This window comes from Ochotona curzoniae, unplaced genomic scaffold, assembly GCF_017591425.1.
Source record: "Ochotona curzoniae isolate NIBS_2020 unplaced genomic scaffold, NIBS_Ocur_1.0 contig_2321, whole genome shotgun sequence".
Lineage (NCBI taxonomy): Eukaryota > Metazoa > Chordata > Mammalia > Lagomorpha > Ochotonidae > Ochotona > Ochotona curzoniae.
Genome location: NW_024465421.1, coordinates 23902864 through 23917545, shown reverse-complemented (window position 1 = coordinate 23917545; position 14682 = coordinate 23902864). Strand labels below are relative to the sequence as shown.

At 70.3% G+C, this 14682-nt stretch overlaps 6 protein-coding genes across 8 annotated transcripts; 2 read left to right on the top strand and 4 right to left on the bottom strand.

Moving 5' to 3' along the window:
• Positions 1 to 4: 4 nt before the first annotated feature.
• LOC121151791 (nucleoside diphosphate kinase 3) lies at positions 5 to 997 on the bottom strand. Its single transcript, XM_040973597.1, has 5 exons — positions 852 to 997; positions 655 to 785; positions 480 to 581; positions 298 to 410; positions 5 to 226 (listed from the first exon to the last, which is right to left on the bottom strand). Exons 1-5 carry the CDS (start codon positions 895 to 897, stop codon positions 109 to 111), a joined length of 510 nt encoding a protein of 169 aa, XP_040829531.1. The 5' UTR covers positions 898 to 997; the 3' UTR covers positions 5 to 108.
• Positions 998 to 1019: 22 nt separating this feature from the next.
• On the bottom strand, positions 1020 to 2166 carry LOC121151786 (28S ribosomal protein S34, mitochondrial-like). 2 transcript variants are annotated; one of them, XM_040973592.1, is made up of 3 exons: positions 1840 to 2166; positions 1437 to 1479; positions 1020 to 1361 (listed from the first exon to the last, which is right to left on the bottom strand). In XM_040973592.1, exons 1-3 carry the CDS (start codon positions 2158 to 2160, stop codon positions 1066 to 1068), a joined length of 660 nt encoding a protein of 219 aa, XP_040829526.1. In that variant the 5' UTR covers positions 2161 to 2166; the 3' UTR covers positions 1020 to 1065. The 2 variants fall into 2 exon arrangements, with proteins under 2 accessions (XP_040829526.1, XP_040829525.1); XM_040973591.1 differs by having other exon boundaries at positions 1020 to 1479.
• Positions 2167 to 2283: 117 nt separating this feature from the next.
• LOC121151905 (probable crossover junction endonuclease EME2) lies at positions 2284 to 4170 on the top strand. Its single transcript, XM_040973757.1, has 7 exons — positions 2284 to 2461; positions 2541 to 2677; positions 2771 to 2845; positions 3135 to 3226; positions 3319 to 3594; positions 3677 to 3866; positions 3938 to 4170. The coding sequence occupies exons 1-7, from the start codon at positions 2284 to 2286 to the stop codon at positions 4106 to 4108; spliced, it is 1119 nt and encodes a 372-aa protein (XP_040829691.1). The 3' UTR covers positions 4109 to 4170.
• An 88-nt stretch (positions 4171 to 4258) lies between these two features.
• LOC121151783 (SPRY domain-containing SOCS box protein 3-like) lies at positions 4259 to 6962 on the bottom strand. Of its 2 annotated transcripts, none has more exons than XM_040973586.1 (5): positions 6774 to 6962; positions 5903 to 6077; positions 5349 to 5536; positions 4975 to 5273; positions 4259 to 4899 (listed from the first exon to the last, which is right to left on the bottom strand). In XM_040973586.1, the coding sequence occupies exons 1-5, from the start codon at positions 6867 to 6869 to the stop codon at positions 4419 to 4421; spliced, it is 1239 nt and encodes a 412-aa protein (XP_040829520.1). In that variant the 5' UTR covers positions 6870 to 6962; the 3' UTR covers positions 4259 to 4418. The 2 variants fall into 2 exon arrangements, with proteins under 2 accessions (XP_040829520.1, XP_040829521.1); XM_040973587.1 differs by having other exon boundaries at positions 4482 to 5100; positions 5171 to 5273.
• Positions 6963 to 7116: 154 nt separating this feature from the next.
• On the top strand, positions 7117 to 9921 carry LOC121151785 (cytosolic Fe-S cluster assembly factor NUBP2). The gene is made up of 7 exons (XM_040973590.1): positions 7117 to 7427; positions 7521 to 7639; positions 8477 to 8675; positions 8759 to 8913; positions 8996 to 9106; positions 9450 to 9519; positions 9604 to 9921. Exons 1-7 carry the CDS (start codon positions 7415 to 7417, stop codon positions 9747 to 9749), a joined length of 813 nt encoding a protein of 270 aa, XP_040829524.1. The 5' UTR covers positions 7117 to 7414; the 3' UTR covers positions 9750 to 9921.
• A 511-nt stretch (positions 9922 to 10432) lies between these two features.
• Positions 10433 to 12430, bottom strand: LOC121151904 (insulin-like growth factor-binding protein complex acid labile subunit). Its single transcript, XM_040973756.1, has one exon. It carries the CDS (start codon positions 12428 to 12430, stop codon positions 10433 to 10435), a length of 1998 nt encoding a protein of 665 aa, XP_040829690.1.
• Positions 12431 to 14682: the final 2252 nt, after the last annotated feature.

The window sequence follows — 14682 nt, the reverse complement described above, 5'->3', positions numbered from 1 at the left end:
CGTCCACACAGTCTCCCCGTTTATTGCACAAGGGGATGGGTGCCGTGCGGGCTTCCCGCCGTGCAGGCTTCCCGCCGTGCGGGCTGAGGGTGGCCAGTGCTCCGTACGCTACTCATACAGCCAGTGCTCTGCGCCGTCCTCCCAGCACAGGAGCTCCTCGGGCCGGAACCAGAGCGCGATCTCCCGCCGTGCGCTCTCCACCGAGTCGCTGCCGTGGATCACGTTCCTGCGCGGGAGGGGCGCGTGAGTGCAGGCAGGCGCGAAGCACGAGGCGGGGCCGACCCTGGGCGGCCTTACTTGCCAACTTCAATGCAGAAGTCGCCGCGGATGGTGCCGGGCAGTGCGTCCGCTGGGTCGGTGGCGCCGATGAGCGCCCGCGAGACGCGCACCACGTCCAGGCCCTGCCACACCTGCACAGGACGGGCGGTCAGCGAGCGCCAGCCGGGGCACCCTCGCCGCCCGCCCCGCGCGAAGCTCACCATGGCCACCACGGGCCCCGAGCCCATGTACTTGATCAGCCGGCTGAAGAAGGGGCGCTCGCGCAGCTCGGCGTAGTGCTCACGCAGCAGCTCCTCCGAGGCCTGCGGGGCAGTGCGGGCAGCTCGCGCCAGGCCCCCCGCCGGCCGCCCCGCCCCGCCAGCCCCGCCAGCCCACCTGCACCAGCTTGAGCGCCACCAGCTTGAAGCCCTTGGTCTCGAACCGCCGCACCACCTCGCCCACCAGCCGCCGCTGCACGCCGTCCGGCTTCACGGCCAGGAAGGTGCGTTCCTGCACGCCGCTGCCGGCTGCGGGGTCGGAGCGTCAGGCCGGCCCGCGTCCCCGGCCGCCCCCCGCCCGGGCCCCCCGCTCACCTGCCGGGAAGAGGTGGGCGAAGAGGGCGAGCAGCAAGCAGATCATGATGGCGGCCTGGCCCGGTGCAGCGGGCGGCGCCCGGGGCGGGGCCTGCACTTAAAGGGAACCCTCGCCCGGGCCGCGCCGCGTCCCCGCAGCCCCGAGACAAAACACCACACGCAGGCCACGCGAGTCGAGTCTGTCTTTATTCCCGGCCCCCGCCCGCGGGGCGCCCTACACGGGGGTGCCCCTGGGCTTCGCCTCCAGCCGGACCGGGTAGTCCCAGGGCTCCACGCGGGCGCGCCCCAGGTGGAGCAGCGGCTCCTCCAGGCTGCGGTCCCCGCTCTGGTGCCGCTCGGCCAGGATCATGGCGCGCAGCAGCGGCGGGTAGGGCACCTTGCGCGGCGCGGCCCCGGGCGCGGCGTCCTCCCTCGCCACCGCCGCGAAGGCCGCCTCCTCGTGCTTGGGCACCAGCCGCCAGTCGTGGTACATGGCCTGGGGGATCTCGCGCGCCTCGCTCTCCGTCTTCCCTGGGGGGGGAGCGGGGCTCAGCGTCCGCCGCCCGCCGCCCCTCGCCCGCGCCCAGCCCGCCCGCGCCCCCTCACCCTTGAAGGTCAGCACGCCCCAGGCCTTGCCGTGGTCCAGGTCCTGCAAAACAGCAAGCGGCGCGCGGCTCAGCACGGACATCCCTGCCCAGCGCGGGCACCCCGGCCCAGCTCGGGCACCCTGGCCCAGCTCGGGCACCCCGGCTCAGCACGGGCAACCCGGCCCAGGGCGGGCACCCCGGCTCAGAGCGGACACCCCGGCCCAGCAGGCACCCCGGCCCAGCTCGGGCACCCCGGCTAAGAGTGGGCACCCCGGCTCAGCACGGACACCCCGGCCCAGCTCGGGCACCCCGGCTCAGAGCGGACACCCCGGCTCAGAGCGGACACCCCGGCCCAGCTCGGGCACCCCGGCTCAGCGCGGGCACCCCGGCCCAGCAGGCACCCCGGCCCAGCGGGCACGCACCTGCGCCGTGTAGTCGGGCCGCACGCGCGTGAGGCGCCAGCAGCAGGGCTCGTCGTGCCGCCACAGCCAGGACTTGCGCGTGACCAGGCGGCCCAGGCCGAAGCCCGGCAGGCGGCCGAGCAGCTGCAGCAGGCGGCTCTCGCGGCGCACGTCGGCCCAGGCGCGCGCGGGCAGCGGGCGGCCCGTGTGCGGCCGCGTCAGGGTCGCGTAGTCCACGGCGAAGCGCTGCGCGTCGCGGGGCCGCTCCCGCTGCTCCCGCAGGGCCCGCACGCGCCGGGCCAGCTCGGCGATCAGCCGCGGCCGCACCTTCTTCCGCGCCATGCTGCGCCGGAAGCCGCCGGTGCGGCCGGCAAAGCGGCCCGGGGGCGGCCGGAAGTCGCCGGTGCGGCCGGCAAAGCGGCCCGGGCGCGGCCGGAAGCGCGGCGGCGAGGGGCCGGCCCGGCCATGGCGAGCGCTCGGGGCTCGCGCCGCGCCCCGCGGAGGCCGCCCACCTGGGAGATCTCGGATTCGGACACCGAGGGTCCCGCCGGGGCAGAGGCCAGCACGGGGGCGCGGGCTCCGCCGGCCAGGGCGCTGCGGCCGGAGCAGGCCCTGAGGCGCCTGGCGGTGGGCGTCGACCCAGGTGCGGGGTGCGGGGCGCGGGCGGGCGGAGAGGGGTCCCCGCGGAGGGGCGCGGCTGAAGGTCCCCGCCGCGGCCGCAGCTCTCCTGGAGGACCCGGGCGCGGACGTGCTGCTGGAGGCGCTGGGCGCCCTGGGCTGTCAGTGCCTCCTCGAGCCGCAGCGCCGCGCGCGGAGCCTGCGCTGGAGCGGAGCGGCACTGGACCCCTGCCCGCGCGGCGTGAGTGCCCACCGGAGGCTGGTGGAGGTGCCCTTGAACCCTCACCCCTGCAGGCACCCCCCAGGGCCCCCAATGCCTCCCGTGTCCCCCCAGGAGCTTCCGGAGGAGCAGGAGCTGCTACTGCTGGAGCCTGAGGAGTTTGTGCAGGGGGTGGCCGGGCTGCTGCAGGTGCTGAAGGGGCCGCGGCCCGCTCCCCGCCGTACCCCCTGCTTCCCCGCTCGCCTGGGCTGAAGCTCCTCCTTGGTCCCTGGGCAGCTCTTGGCAGAGTGGGAGGCCTGGGACTCGCCCTCCCCGTGACAGCCAGCACCCCTGCCGGCTGCTCAGCTGACACAGCTGCCAGGCGCCCTTGTGAGCCGCAGAGCAAAGCCAGGGGCATCCCGGGGTTTGCTCAAGGGACCTTTCGGGCTTGGCGCTGCGTCACCCCTTCCCGTGAGCAGGCATGTCTGCTTCCCTCCAGGCCTCTGGCCCCCTCTGCTCCGTGCCTTGGATCTCCGCCCAGAGCACCGCCCGCCAGCACCTGGCTGTCATCGGACTGGACGCTTACCTGTGGTATTGCTTGCCTCCTTGACTGGGACGGGCACCTGTGGGATCAGCACTCCCAGGGGAGGGCAGGAAGCTGAGGCACAGACACCCCTACTCAGGTGTCGCCAGTCCAGTGCAAAGACGACCGAGACCACACAGAATCCAGTGCCCATCAGCAGGCGTGAGGTGCAGGAGGTGAGGGCCACGCAGCCGGCGGCGATGGAGGCGGGGGCAGCTCATCCTGTGGCTCACGCCCTTGCTGTGCCCAACCCCCGCCAGGCACTGGTCCACCTGCAGCTCTGGGCGGACCTGGACGTGCTCCTGGTGACCTCGTGGCAGGAGCTGAGTCAGCACGTGTGCGCCATCACTCGAGCCTTGGCCCAGCAACCGATCAGGTGCCAGCTGCCTAGGACGGGGTGTGGGCAGAGGGTGAGAGTGGTAGAGCCGACTGACGGCCTCCCGTGCCCCTGGCTGCAGGTGGCACCGAGAATGCCAATCCTTCTCCTTCTGTACCACGGGGCGCTGGGCTGCAGGCGTGCGGGTCACCAGAGATGGCCACGGGCTGCGAGAGGCCTGGAGACGTCAGATAATGCAGTTCAACCGTGTCAGCCCCGCTGTGGCCGACTCTATCGTGGCCGCCTTCCCTGCACCACGCCTTTTGCAGCAGGTAGGGCTCCTGCCCCAGGGAGGCGGCACTGGTGCCCAGGTGCCCTCAGCTGATTCTCACACCTTCCCTAGGCACTGGCAGCCTGCACCAGTGAGCTGGAGCGCCAACACCTGCTGGCCGACCTGCCCGTGAAGGGCAGCACCCGTGGGCGGCCCCGCAGGGTGGGGCCTGACCTCGCTCGGCGGCTCTGCCTCTTCGTGAGCACAGCGGACCCAAACCTCTTGCTGGATCTGGGCTCCTGACCACTGCTGTGGCTCCTGGGGACCCCGAGGGCTGCGGAGGTAGCAGAGATGGTGCCCGCGTGTCCCAGCCGGGCACTATGGGAACAGGAGGGACAGTCCCACTGCCCCCAAGGCCTGGCAGGACACCGAGGACAAAGGAAGAACACGGGCTTGGCAGCCCCAAGTAGGCTCAGTCACAGGAGACAGACACTCTGTTTATTGTAGTCCCTGGGGTCATGGAGCCTGCGGGAACAGCGGCTAAGGACACGCAGAGCTGTGGGCAGCAGCTGCTAGCTGGGCCCTCCACCGCAGGCAGCGCCGGGTGGCCACCCTACTCGGCTCCCACACTGGGTCCAGAGGGCCTGGCCACCTGTTGCTCTGCCCAGCCCAGGCGGCAAGGCAGTCCTGACCTCCGCAGAGGCAGGGCCCAGCTTCTTCTGCTACGTGGGCCGTGGCCAGGGAGAGGACAGCCGGGGGTCAGCTCCGTCGGCAGCGTTTCCTCTGACAGGGCCTGTTCTCGGTCCCGGCTGGGGCGGGCGCAGGCGCGGGCGTGGGCGGCTTGTGGCGGGTACGGTTCATGCCCAGCACCCAGCCCAGCTTGTCGTGCAGCAGCTGCTTCAGGCCGGGCGGCAGGGGCAGGCCCTCCAGAGTATCCCCAGAGTGCGGCCGCAGCTGGCGCAGGCGGCGACAGCACAGGTACTGCAGGGAGGTGGAGCTGGCACAGCAGCGGACCACCTTCATGCTGCTCCTGGCGGCCGTGGAGCACACCATCGGGTAGAACTTCCTGTCCCACAGCCTGGTGGCGGCCACTCCTGCGGGGAGAGGGACAGGACGCTGACGTCCCCGGGCAGCCGCAGGGACGGGCACCGGGCAGGGGGCCACCTCACCTATGCGCTTCCTGTTCTTGAAGAACGTCAGAGTCCCGTGCCACGTGTCCAGGTGCACCCCGATGATGGAGCCCTGACCGAACCGTGAGGAGAAGCTCGTCTTGTCGCCCTTGTGGTGCAGGAGCCCTGGGGTCGGGAGGGGTGGTGAGCGCGGAGGGCCACCAGGGCCGCAGCCCATCCCCCTCCAGCCACTCACCTGTGTAGGAGAGGCCCCAGCTGTCCTCATCTCTGCCCAGCAGGCTGCAGAACGTGTGGTGGTACTTGTCCAGGTCCACATCTGATGTCCCGATGCCCACCATCTAGGCACAGCAGGGCTGGGCAGAGAGCCGGCCCTGGCATTCCCAGCAGCCACCCCCGGGACCAGCGTCACTCACCATGTCGGTACCATACACGGGCGACGTCATCTTGATCTCCCAGAAGTGCTGGCCCTCGCCCAGCTCCTTGGTGCCCCGGATTGCCGCTGTGCCACAGCTGTACTCGGTGTGGAAGCTGACCTTGCGGTTGTCGCAGCTCAGCAGGGTGGCAGAGGACTTGTTCAGGTCATCCCAGACCCAGTCGAAGTCTGGCAGCACAGAGAAGCCGGAGCTGGGGGCCCCACAGCTCCACCATGCCACCCTGGAGGAAGGCCTGCACCAGGCTCCACCTTCCGCCCCGTGCCCTTTCCACCGCCTCCCGCAGTCGGGCCCCGCCCCGGCGCCCACGCTCCGCCCCCCAGGCCCCGCCCCGGCGCTCTCGCTCCGCCTCCAGGCCCCGCCCCGGCGCCCGCGCTCCGCCCCTCGCATCCAAGTCCCGGCGCCCGCGCTCCGCCCCCCAGGCCCCGCCCCGGCGCCCACGCTCCGCCCCAGGCCCCGCCCCGGCGCTCTCGCTCCGCCTCCAGGCCCCGCCCCGGCGCCCACGCTCCGCCCCCAGGCCCCGCCCCGGCGCTCACGCTCCGCCTCCTCCCCGCAGCGGCAGTCCTTGCTCAGGTGCGCGGCGTGCAGGCTGCGCAGCGAGGCCTCGCTCTGGCCGGCACAGTCGCAGAAGGACTCCCCGGTCACGGGCACGGCGCTGGGGATGGCAGGCGGCAAGGACGCGTACTCGGGGTCCGAGTCGGAGTCGCTGTGCTGGGAGGAAGCGCAGGCTGTTTGCCGAGGCCGTCCGGGTCTCCAGTGGCCAGCACAGCCCACCTGCCGACCCCCCCGACCGCCAGCTTCAGCGCACCAGGCCGGGGAGCCGCGTCGGCGCGCTGCACGGGGACTGAGCACAGCCTGGTCCTGCCTGTCCTGGACGGGGACAGCTGTGGACCCAGCCTAGGGGACAGCCGGACGGTCCTGGCAGCTGGCCCCTTCATAGCCCAGCTCGCCGGCCTTCCTCCCTAATACCGACATGGCAGCTGGGCCTCCCGCACTGACTGGCCAGAGCTCTGCACTCTGCCCATGGCGTCTCTGTCTCTGCGGGAAGGCGCCTCCCCTCGACACAACAGGAGACCCCCGGGTGGGCTGTCCCCATGCAAATCCACAGAGCTGCAGCCCACTGCCACGCCACGGCGGCCTGCATGCAGGCTCCCTGGGAGGAGCGGGTGCCCCGACGGCGAGGGGCATGTGGGTCAGCACGGCCGGCGTCCCTGAGCGACGAAGCCGCAGCTGGGGTGCAGCGCCCCGACGTGAGGCCGCAGCTGGGGTGCAGCGCCCCGACGTGAGGCCGCAGCTGGGGTGCAGCGCCCCGACGTGAGGCCGCAGCTGGGGTGCAGCGCCCCGACGTGAGGCCGCAGCTGGGGTGCAGCCGCAGGCAGAGGCCTCCCAGGGCGTCGGGGAACCCACCTGCCCGTCAGAGTTGTAGCCGCTCTCGGCCGCATCCCGGCGGGCCGCGCTCAGGACAAAGCGCCACGCCCGGCTGCTCCGGGGGCGCCTGGCCATGACGGCGGCGAACCGGCCCGGGCTCCGCGGAGAGCGGCCGGCTGGACGCGGGGGTCCTCGGGCTGCCGCCCGCCCCGCCGTGACCCACCGTCCGCTCCCGGCGGGACGTCAACATTGCCCGCCCCAGCGCCGCATTGGGCCTGAAGGCGGGCGCGCCCGGCTCGACGCTTGGGGGAGGGGGCGGGTCTCTGGGGACGCGCCTGCTCCAGATAGGTTGCCCGACCTATCAGTCTTGACTCGGCGCTGCTATTGGCCGTTCCTCCAGCTGTCGCAGACAGGCCTCGCACGGCCATTGGTCGAGACGGGCGGCCCCACGTTCGGGTCTCGACCAGGAAGTAGCTTCAATTGCAAGCAGGCGTCTACGCCGGAAATACGAGCAAAGAGCGACAGCCGCTCCGATGATATGATTGGCTGAGGAGAGCGAGACTAGGCCTTTCAAGAGGCAGCAGGGGGCGGGTTCTGACTGCTCATTGGCTGGGCGGCCAGTCAGTCTGCCCCGGGAACTGGCGGATGCGTGCGTAGCGGCCGGCGCGGTGTGCAGCGGCATGGAGGCGGCGGGTGAGTGCTCTCGGCCTGGCGCCCTGCAACCCTCGCCCTCCGCGCGGGCCCCGCCGCGGCCTCCCTGACCGGCCGCCCTCCGTGTCTGGCCAGAGCTCGGGAACCTGGCCGGCGTCCGGCACGTCCTGCTGGTGCTGTCGGGGAAGGGGGGCGTCGGGAAGAGCACCGTGTCGGCCGAGCTGGCTTTGGCCCTGCGCCACCACGGCAAGAAGGTGAGGCCCGCGCGGCGCCCTGAGCCCTGCCCGCCCTGAGCCCCTGCCCGCCCTGAGCCCCTGCCCGCCCTGAGCCCCTGCCCGCCCTGAGCCCTGTCCGCCCTGAGCCCCTGCCCGCCCTGAGCCCTGCCTGCCCTGAGCCCTGCCCACCCTGAGCCCCTGCCCGCCCTGAGCCCCTGCCTGCCCTGAGCCCTGTCCGCCCTGAGCCCCTGCCCGCCCTGAGCCCCTGCTCGCCCTGAGCCCCTGCCTGCCCTGAGCCCTGTCCGCCCTGAGCCCCTGCCTGCCCTGAGCCCTGCCCGCCCTGAGCCCCTGCCCGCCCTGAGCCCCTGCCTGCCCTGAGCCCTGTCCGCCCTGAGCCCCTGCCCGCCCTGAGCCCCTGCCTGCCCTGAGCCCTGTCCGCCCTGAGCCCCTGTCCGCCCTGAGCCCTGCCCACCCTGAGCCCCTGTCCGCCCTGAGCCCTGCCCGCCCTGAGCCCCTGCCCGCCCTGAGCCCCTGCCTGCCCTGAGCCCTGTCCGCCCTGAGCCCTGTCCGCCCTGAGCCCTGCCCGCCCTGAGCCCCTGCCCGCCCTGAGCCCCTGCCCGCCCTGAGCCCTGTCCGCCCTGAGCCCCTGTCCGCCCTGAGCCCTGCCCACCCTGAGCCCCTGCCCGCCCTGAGCCCTGCCTGCCCTGAGCCCTGCCCACCCTGAGCCCCTGCCCGCCCTGAGCCCTGTCCGCCCTGAGCCCTGTCCGCCCTGAGCCCTGCCCGCCCTGAGCCCCTGCCCGCCCTGAGCCCCTGCCCGCCCTGAGCCCTGTCCGCCCTGAGCCCTGCCCGCCCTGAGCCCCGCCGCGCTCCTTGCAGGTGGGCATCCTGGACGTGGACCTGTGCGGGCCCAGCATCCCTCGCATGCTGCGCGCGCAGGGCAGGGCCGTGCACCAGTGCGACAGCGGCTGGGTGCCGGTCTTCGTGGACCAGGAGCAGAGCATCGCCCTCATGTCCGTGGGCTTCCTGCTGGAGAAGCCCGACGAGGCTGTGGTGTGGAGGGGCCCCAAGAAGACCGGTAACGGCGGGCCCCGGGGAGAGGGCGGCCGAGGCGGGGGTCCCTCTCCCGGGCCTCCGCCCCAGCCGCCCCCATCCTCACAGCGCTCATCAAGCAGTTTGTGTCAGACGTGGCCTGGGGGGAGCTGGACTACCTGGTAGTGGACACGCCCCCGGGGACCTCGGACGAGCACATGGCCGCCGTCGAAGCCCTGCGTCCCTGCAGGTGCCTGCAGGCGCTCGTGGTCACCACGCCACAGGTACCCGCGGGCGCAGCGCACCCTCGCGGGGCCGGGCTGGGCCAGGCTGCAGCTGACAGCGCGTCCTGTGCGCCTCTCTCAGGCCGTGTCCGTGGGGGACGTGAGGCGGCAGCTGACTTTCTGTAGGAAGGCGGGGCTGCAGGTGCTGGGGGTCGTGGAGAACATGAGCGGCTTCTGCTGCCCGCACTGCTCAGTGAGTCAGGGACCCAACTGGTGGAGCCTGGGGGCGCCCCTCCCCGCCCCTCCCTTCCTTCCCTCTCCCCTCCACTCCCCTTCCTTCCCCTCTCCTCCTTCCCCTCCCCTCCCCTCCCCTCCTTCCCCTCCCTTCCTTCCCCTTCCCTCCCCTCCCTTCCCTCCCTCTCCCCTCCACTCCCCTCCCTTCCCTCCCTCTCCCCTCCACTCCCCTTCCTTCCCCTCCCCTCCCTTCCCTCCCTCTCCCCTCCACTCCCCTTCCTTCCCCTCCCCTCCTCTTCCTTCCCTTCTTCTTCCCTCCCTTCCCTCCCCTCCCGAGTCTGATGAGCTTGCGCTGCCTCTAGGAGTGCACCAGCATCTTCTCTCGGGGTGGAGGCGAGGAGCTGGCCAGACACGCAGGCGTCCCCTTCCTAGGTGGGTGCTGAGCAGGGCAGCTGGAGTGGTGGGCAGGGAGGTCCCAAGGAGCAGGGCTGGCAGCATCACCTTCTGTCCTGGCAGGCTCTGTGCCCCTGGACCCCGAGCTTGGCAAGAGCCTGGAGGAGGGCCGGGACTTCATCCAGGAGTTCCCCAAGAGCCCAGCATTCCCCGTGCTCACCTCCATAGCCCAGAAGATTCTGGACGGGACGCCTGCCCGCATCGCCTGACCCAGAACTCACAGGGACTGCCCTGCATGCCATGTGTCGGCCTGCACTGGGCCCAGCTCGGCCCACTGCCCGAGCTTTGGTACTGTCTGGGAACCTGCTCCTGGCTGGAGGGAGCGTAACTGGGCAAGCCACGCAGCTGCCTTCTCCCCTTAATTAAACACCTCCATTGCCATAGCCTGGGTCTGGTGCCCCTCAGTGGTCACCTGGCTTCTGCCCATGGGTGCCCTGCCAGCTCCTCCTGCAGGCTTGGACGAGGGGCCTTGTCTTCAGAGACTGTCAGAGATGACCAGGAGGGGGCAGTTGAGCTCAGGGGGACCAAGCCAGCAGTCAGCCGGGGCTGGGTCGTGGGGTGCTGTGTCGGTCCCCACAGCAGCTGACCGCCCGCTCCCCAGCCCGCTGTCGCAGAGGGGAGGCACAAGCGGAAGAGACTCCAGCAGAACCCGAGGGAGTGCCCCCCCAGCCTGACGGGTGTCCTGGGGAGGGGCCCACTGGGTGCCCCGCCCCCAGGCAGCGAGGTCGAGTCAGGGGTGGTGTTGGTTTGGTTTTAATTGGCCACAGCTGTGGGGGGCTGCCTGCCTAGCTGCCCACCCGCTTGTGGTTGAGCCCTTGGGCTCTGGCAGAGCTAGCGGAACACCCAGCAAGGAAAGAACATGGGAGCTGGGGCAGCAGGGGCGCCCGTGGTGTCAGCAGTGGGCAAAGTGGTCCTCGGGCAGGTCCCGCAGGTCCAGGCCCACCACTCCGGCGGGGCTGGCACAGGTGATGTTGTTGTAAGCGTACACGGGCACCTGGCAGTCATCACCCTCACACACGGCCTGCACGAAGCGAGGCACTATGGCCGGGCTTCGCAGGGCCCAGGCCCGCAGCGCCTTGAGCGGGCAGCCACAGTCCCAGGGGTTGCCCTCCAGCCACAGGCGCTCCAGGCCCGGCTGTGGAGGCGCGAGGCTCCGCAGGGAGTTGTTCCTGAGGCTCAGGTGGCGCAGCTGCCCCAGGGGCACCAGCACGCCCTCGGCCAGCGCCTCCAGGCGGTTGTGCGAGAGGTCCAGCCAGAAGAGCTGCCGCAGCGGACCCAGGGCCTCGGCGGACAGCGCCGACAGCTGGTTGCGGGCCAGCTGCAGGTACTCGAGCTTGCCGAGGCCCTGGAAGAGCCGACGGGGCAGGTGGCTCAGCTGGTTGCCGGCCAGGTCGAGCTCCAGCAGCTCGGGCAGCCCCCTCAGGCTCTGCTCGTCGATGCTGTTGATGCCGCTGTGCTTGAGGAAGAGCCTGCGGAGCCCCGTGAGGCCCGCGAAGGTGCGTGGGCGCACGCGGCCTAGGCAGCTGCGCTCCAGGTGCAGGCTGTGCAGGTGGCCCAGGCCCTGGAATACCTGCTCCGGCAGGGTGCGCAGGCAGTTCCCGGAGAGGTTCATGACGGCCACGTTGAGCAGGCCGAGGAAGGCTCCGACCTTGATCTCCTGGATATGGTTGTCATTGAGGGTGAGCACTTCCAGCTGCCCCAGGCCCTCGAAAGTCCTCTCCGCCAGCTGCTGGATGCGGTTGTGGCTCAGCTGCAGCTCCTCCAGGAAGTGCAGGTCCTTGAAGGTGTGGGGCCTCAGGCTGGCCAGGGCATTGTGGGCCAGGCGCAGGACGTGCAGGCCCAGCAGGCCGGGGAAGGTGTCCTCGAGCAGGCCGGTGATGCGGTTGTGGGACAGGTCGAGCCAGCGCAGCGCCTTCATGCCCAGGAAGGCGCCCGGGGCCACGGCATTGATGGCGTTGCGCTCCAGGTAGAGCTTCTGCAGCCGCGGCAGCTGCACGAAGACGTTGGCCTTGACGCTGCGCAGCGCGTTCCTGCTCAGGTCCAGCTCCCGGAGCTCACCGAGCCCGCAGAAGAGCGCCGGCTGCAGGTAGGCCAGCTTGTTGCCAGCCAGCACCAGCTCGCGCAGGTTCCCCAGGCCCTGAAAGGCGCCGTCGGGCAGCACCACGAGGCTGTTCCGGCCCAGATTGAGGTCCCAGAGGCTGGTCAGGCCCCGGAAGAGGCCGTCTTCCAGCCGGCCCAGCTGGTTGTTGTTAAGGCTGAGCGAGGCCAGGCTGGGCGTGTGTGCGAAGGTGTGGGGCTCCAGGCTGCGCAGCTGGTTGTGCTCCAGGTGCAGGTGGTACAGGCTGTGCAGGCCCCGCAGCGCCTGCGGCTCCAGGCTGCCCAGTCGGCTGCCCTGCAGGTTGAGGAAGTCCAGGCTCGACAGGTTCTGGAAGGCAGCGGGCGGCACGGAGGAGAAGTTGTTCCCGTCCAGCCACAGGGCCCTGGTGTCGTTGGGGAGGCCCGCAGGCAGCTGGCTGAGGTTCCTGGCGCTGCAGAAGACCGTGAGCTCGTCGGCGTAGTCGCCTCGGCTGCACATACACACTGCCGGGCAGGGTGGGTCCTTGGTGTCCCCCGATGTCCCCGGCTCTGCTCCCCGTAGGCCGTGGGGAGCCAGTGCCGCCCAGGAGACCAGTAGCACTGCCAGGATCAGGCCACCTGCACGCAGAGGGGTTTGGAGAGGTGGTGAGGGGGGCTCTTGCCTGCCCGCCCTGGGTGAGCTGACTCCCGGCTTGTGGCACAGCCTGAACTTTTCCCTCCAGGGGACCAGCAGGTGGCGGGCCCTGCCTCCGGGGAACACTGAGGGCTCCCCGATTTCACAGCCAGGGCCTGGGCGGCCGCTCTCCCCTAACATTGGCTGGGACGGAGCTCGGTGCTGGCCGTGGGCTGCCAGCTTTTGGAACTTTCTGGAGCAGGCTGCAGGGCTTTTCACTGCTCCCCGGCACCATCAGCTGCTGGGCTCCCGGCCACCCCTAACCCCGCTCTCCCCTGCCAAGCAACCTCCCCAGCAGGTGCCCCACACCCCTTTGCTGGGCACTGCAACCCAGCTGGCTAGCCCATCTTGCTCTCTGTAGCGTGGGGGCACGGGGCATCAGAGCTGGTCCAGGCATCAGGAGGGCTTCCCATGGGTGGGTGCAGTGTGGGGTGCACTAGGAAGGGTGATGGGCATGGCCCATGGCGGGGAGGTGCCCGTCCCCTGTCCCTCCCTGTCTTGTGCAGAGACTCAGCCTGGCCCCATATGCCCCATGTTCGTGGCCCTCGGCCTGGGAGGAGGGTGCATGTCACCAGGCCTCGGCTTGGGCTCAGGGTTCCATCCTGGGGTCCTGTGGCGGGGCCAGGCCGGCTCTCACCTTTCGGGGCCATCCTGTGCGCAGAGCAGGCGAAGGCAGACAGCAAGCGAGGGCTTCTGGGCCAGGCTGCGCCTGCCCTCTGGATTCCCCACCGCCTGGCCAGCCCCTGTCCCTCCAGCCCTCCCCCAGCGGGCGTTAACCCCCTCGTGCCCCAGGTGCAGCTGGCCCGGGGGAGTGGCCTGGAAGCTCAAGCCGTGCGAAGCTTTCCTTGGGGTCCGGGCTGGGCTGGGCATGTTGGAGGCTGGACCTTGTCTGTCGGCTGGAGCAGGCAGGCGGGAGCAGGGCTGCCCTTGGCATGGCCCTCAGAGGCCTGGGCCCCAGAGCCAGCTGGCAGCTCTGTGTACCCCAGTTACCCGTCCACCTGCTGGGCAGCCTGAGGGGTCTTGAATCCCCCACCCCCAGCAGGCAGCGGCCATGGCAGGCTCAACGGTGCTGCACACCCTCCCATCTTCCCAGCACTGCATCTGCCCAGCCCCCAGGGTTTCCTAACAGTGGGGGGGGGGGGGGCGTCAGCCCTGCTGGCTTCCAGGCCCAGCCTTGGCCTCCCCTGTGACCCGGGCCACTGCCCCTCCCCTAGAGCCTCTTCTAGGAACCCCTGGCAGGGCCACTGTCCACCCAGTGTTTACTGAGCGAGGGCAGCCTGGCTGGGGGGGGGCAGTCTCCACCTGTCCCTTGCTGCCCTTCAAGACTTCAGCAAGGGCCCAGCCATCCCATGGTCACCTGTTCCCTGCACGGGGGCCACGGAGGGACCTGGGGGTCACCCCAGTTCTCGCACAGGAAGGCAGCAGTTCTGGGGCTCCTGCCTTCCTCTGGGGTCAGGATTCCCACCCTGGGAGGGGCTGGACCCCCAGGGTCGCACACTGAAGGTGGGGAAGTGGCCCCTGCCCTGCCGGGCTCTGATGGTCAGCCACCGGCTTCCTGCTCTTCTGAGAATTATAGATCGGGAGGAGAAAGTCCACACCCAACTGGGCATCCGGTACATGGCAAAGTGCAGCCTCAGCAAGGCCCCTGACGGGGCGGGGGCTGGGCTGTGGCCAGGACTTCCCTCACCATCCCCAGGGGGTTGAGAAAGAGCTGGGGGTGAGGCCTGCAGAAGGGCCCTGCGCCCCTCCCCCACCTGGCCTTCCTGCGTGGCGGTGGGCGGCTCTGCTTCCACCCATCGTGGTGTCCCTTCTGAGCTGGGAGAGGGTGCAGAGTTGCAAACAGGCTCCTTGTGCCTGCATCACCCGCCATTCGGGTCAGCTTCTTGTGGTGGTAGAGACAGACCTGGGCTGCATGGCCCTGGCTGCCGTCAGCTCCCCGGCTCCTGGCCCCTGCACTTCGGCAGAAACCTGCGGCTTGCACGTGCTTATCTGTGGGGTGTTACATGCATTTTCTTGCTTGATACATTCTGATTATGGGACACCATGTTAGTTTTTCATTAAAAATACATTAATATATATATATTTAAGATAAACTTATTTTTATTGGAAAGGCAGATGTGAGAGGAAGATCTTCCATCTGATGGTTCACTGCCCAAGTGATCGCACGACTGGAGCTGCGCCGATCCAGAGCCAGGAGCCAGGAGCTTCTTCCAGGTCTCCCATGCAGGTGCAGGGTCCCGAGGCTTAGGGCCGTCCTGACTGCTTTCCCAGGCCACAGGCAGGGAGCTGGATGGGAAGCAGGGATGTGAACCAGCACTCATATGGGATCCCGGCACATTCAAGGCGAGCACTTTAGCCACTAGGCTACTGCGCCATGCCCTCTGCGTGCTATT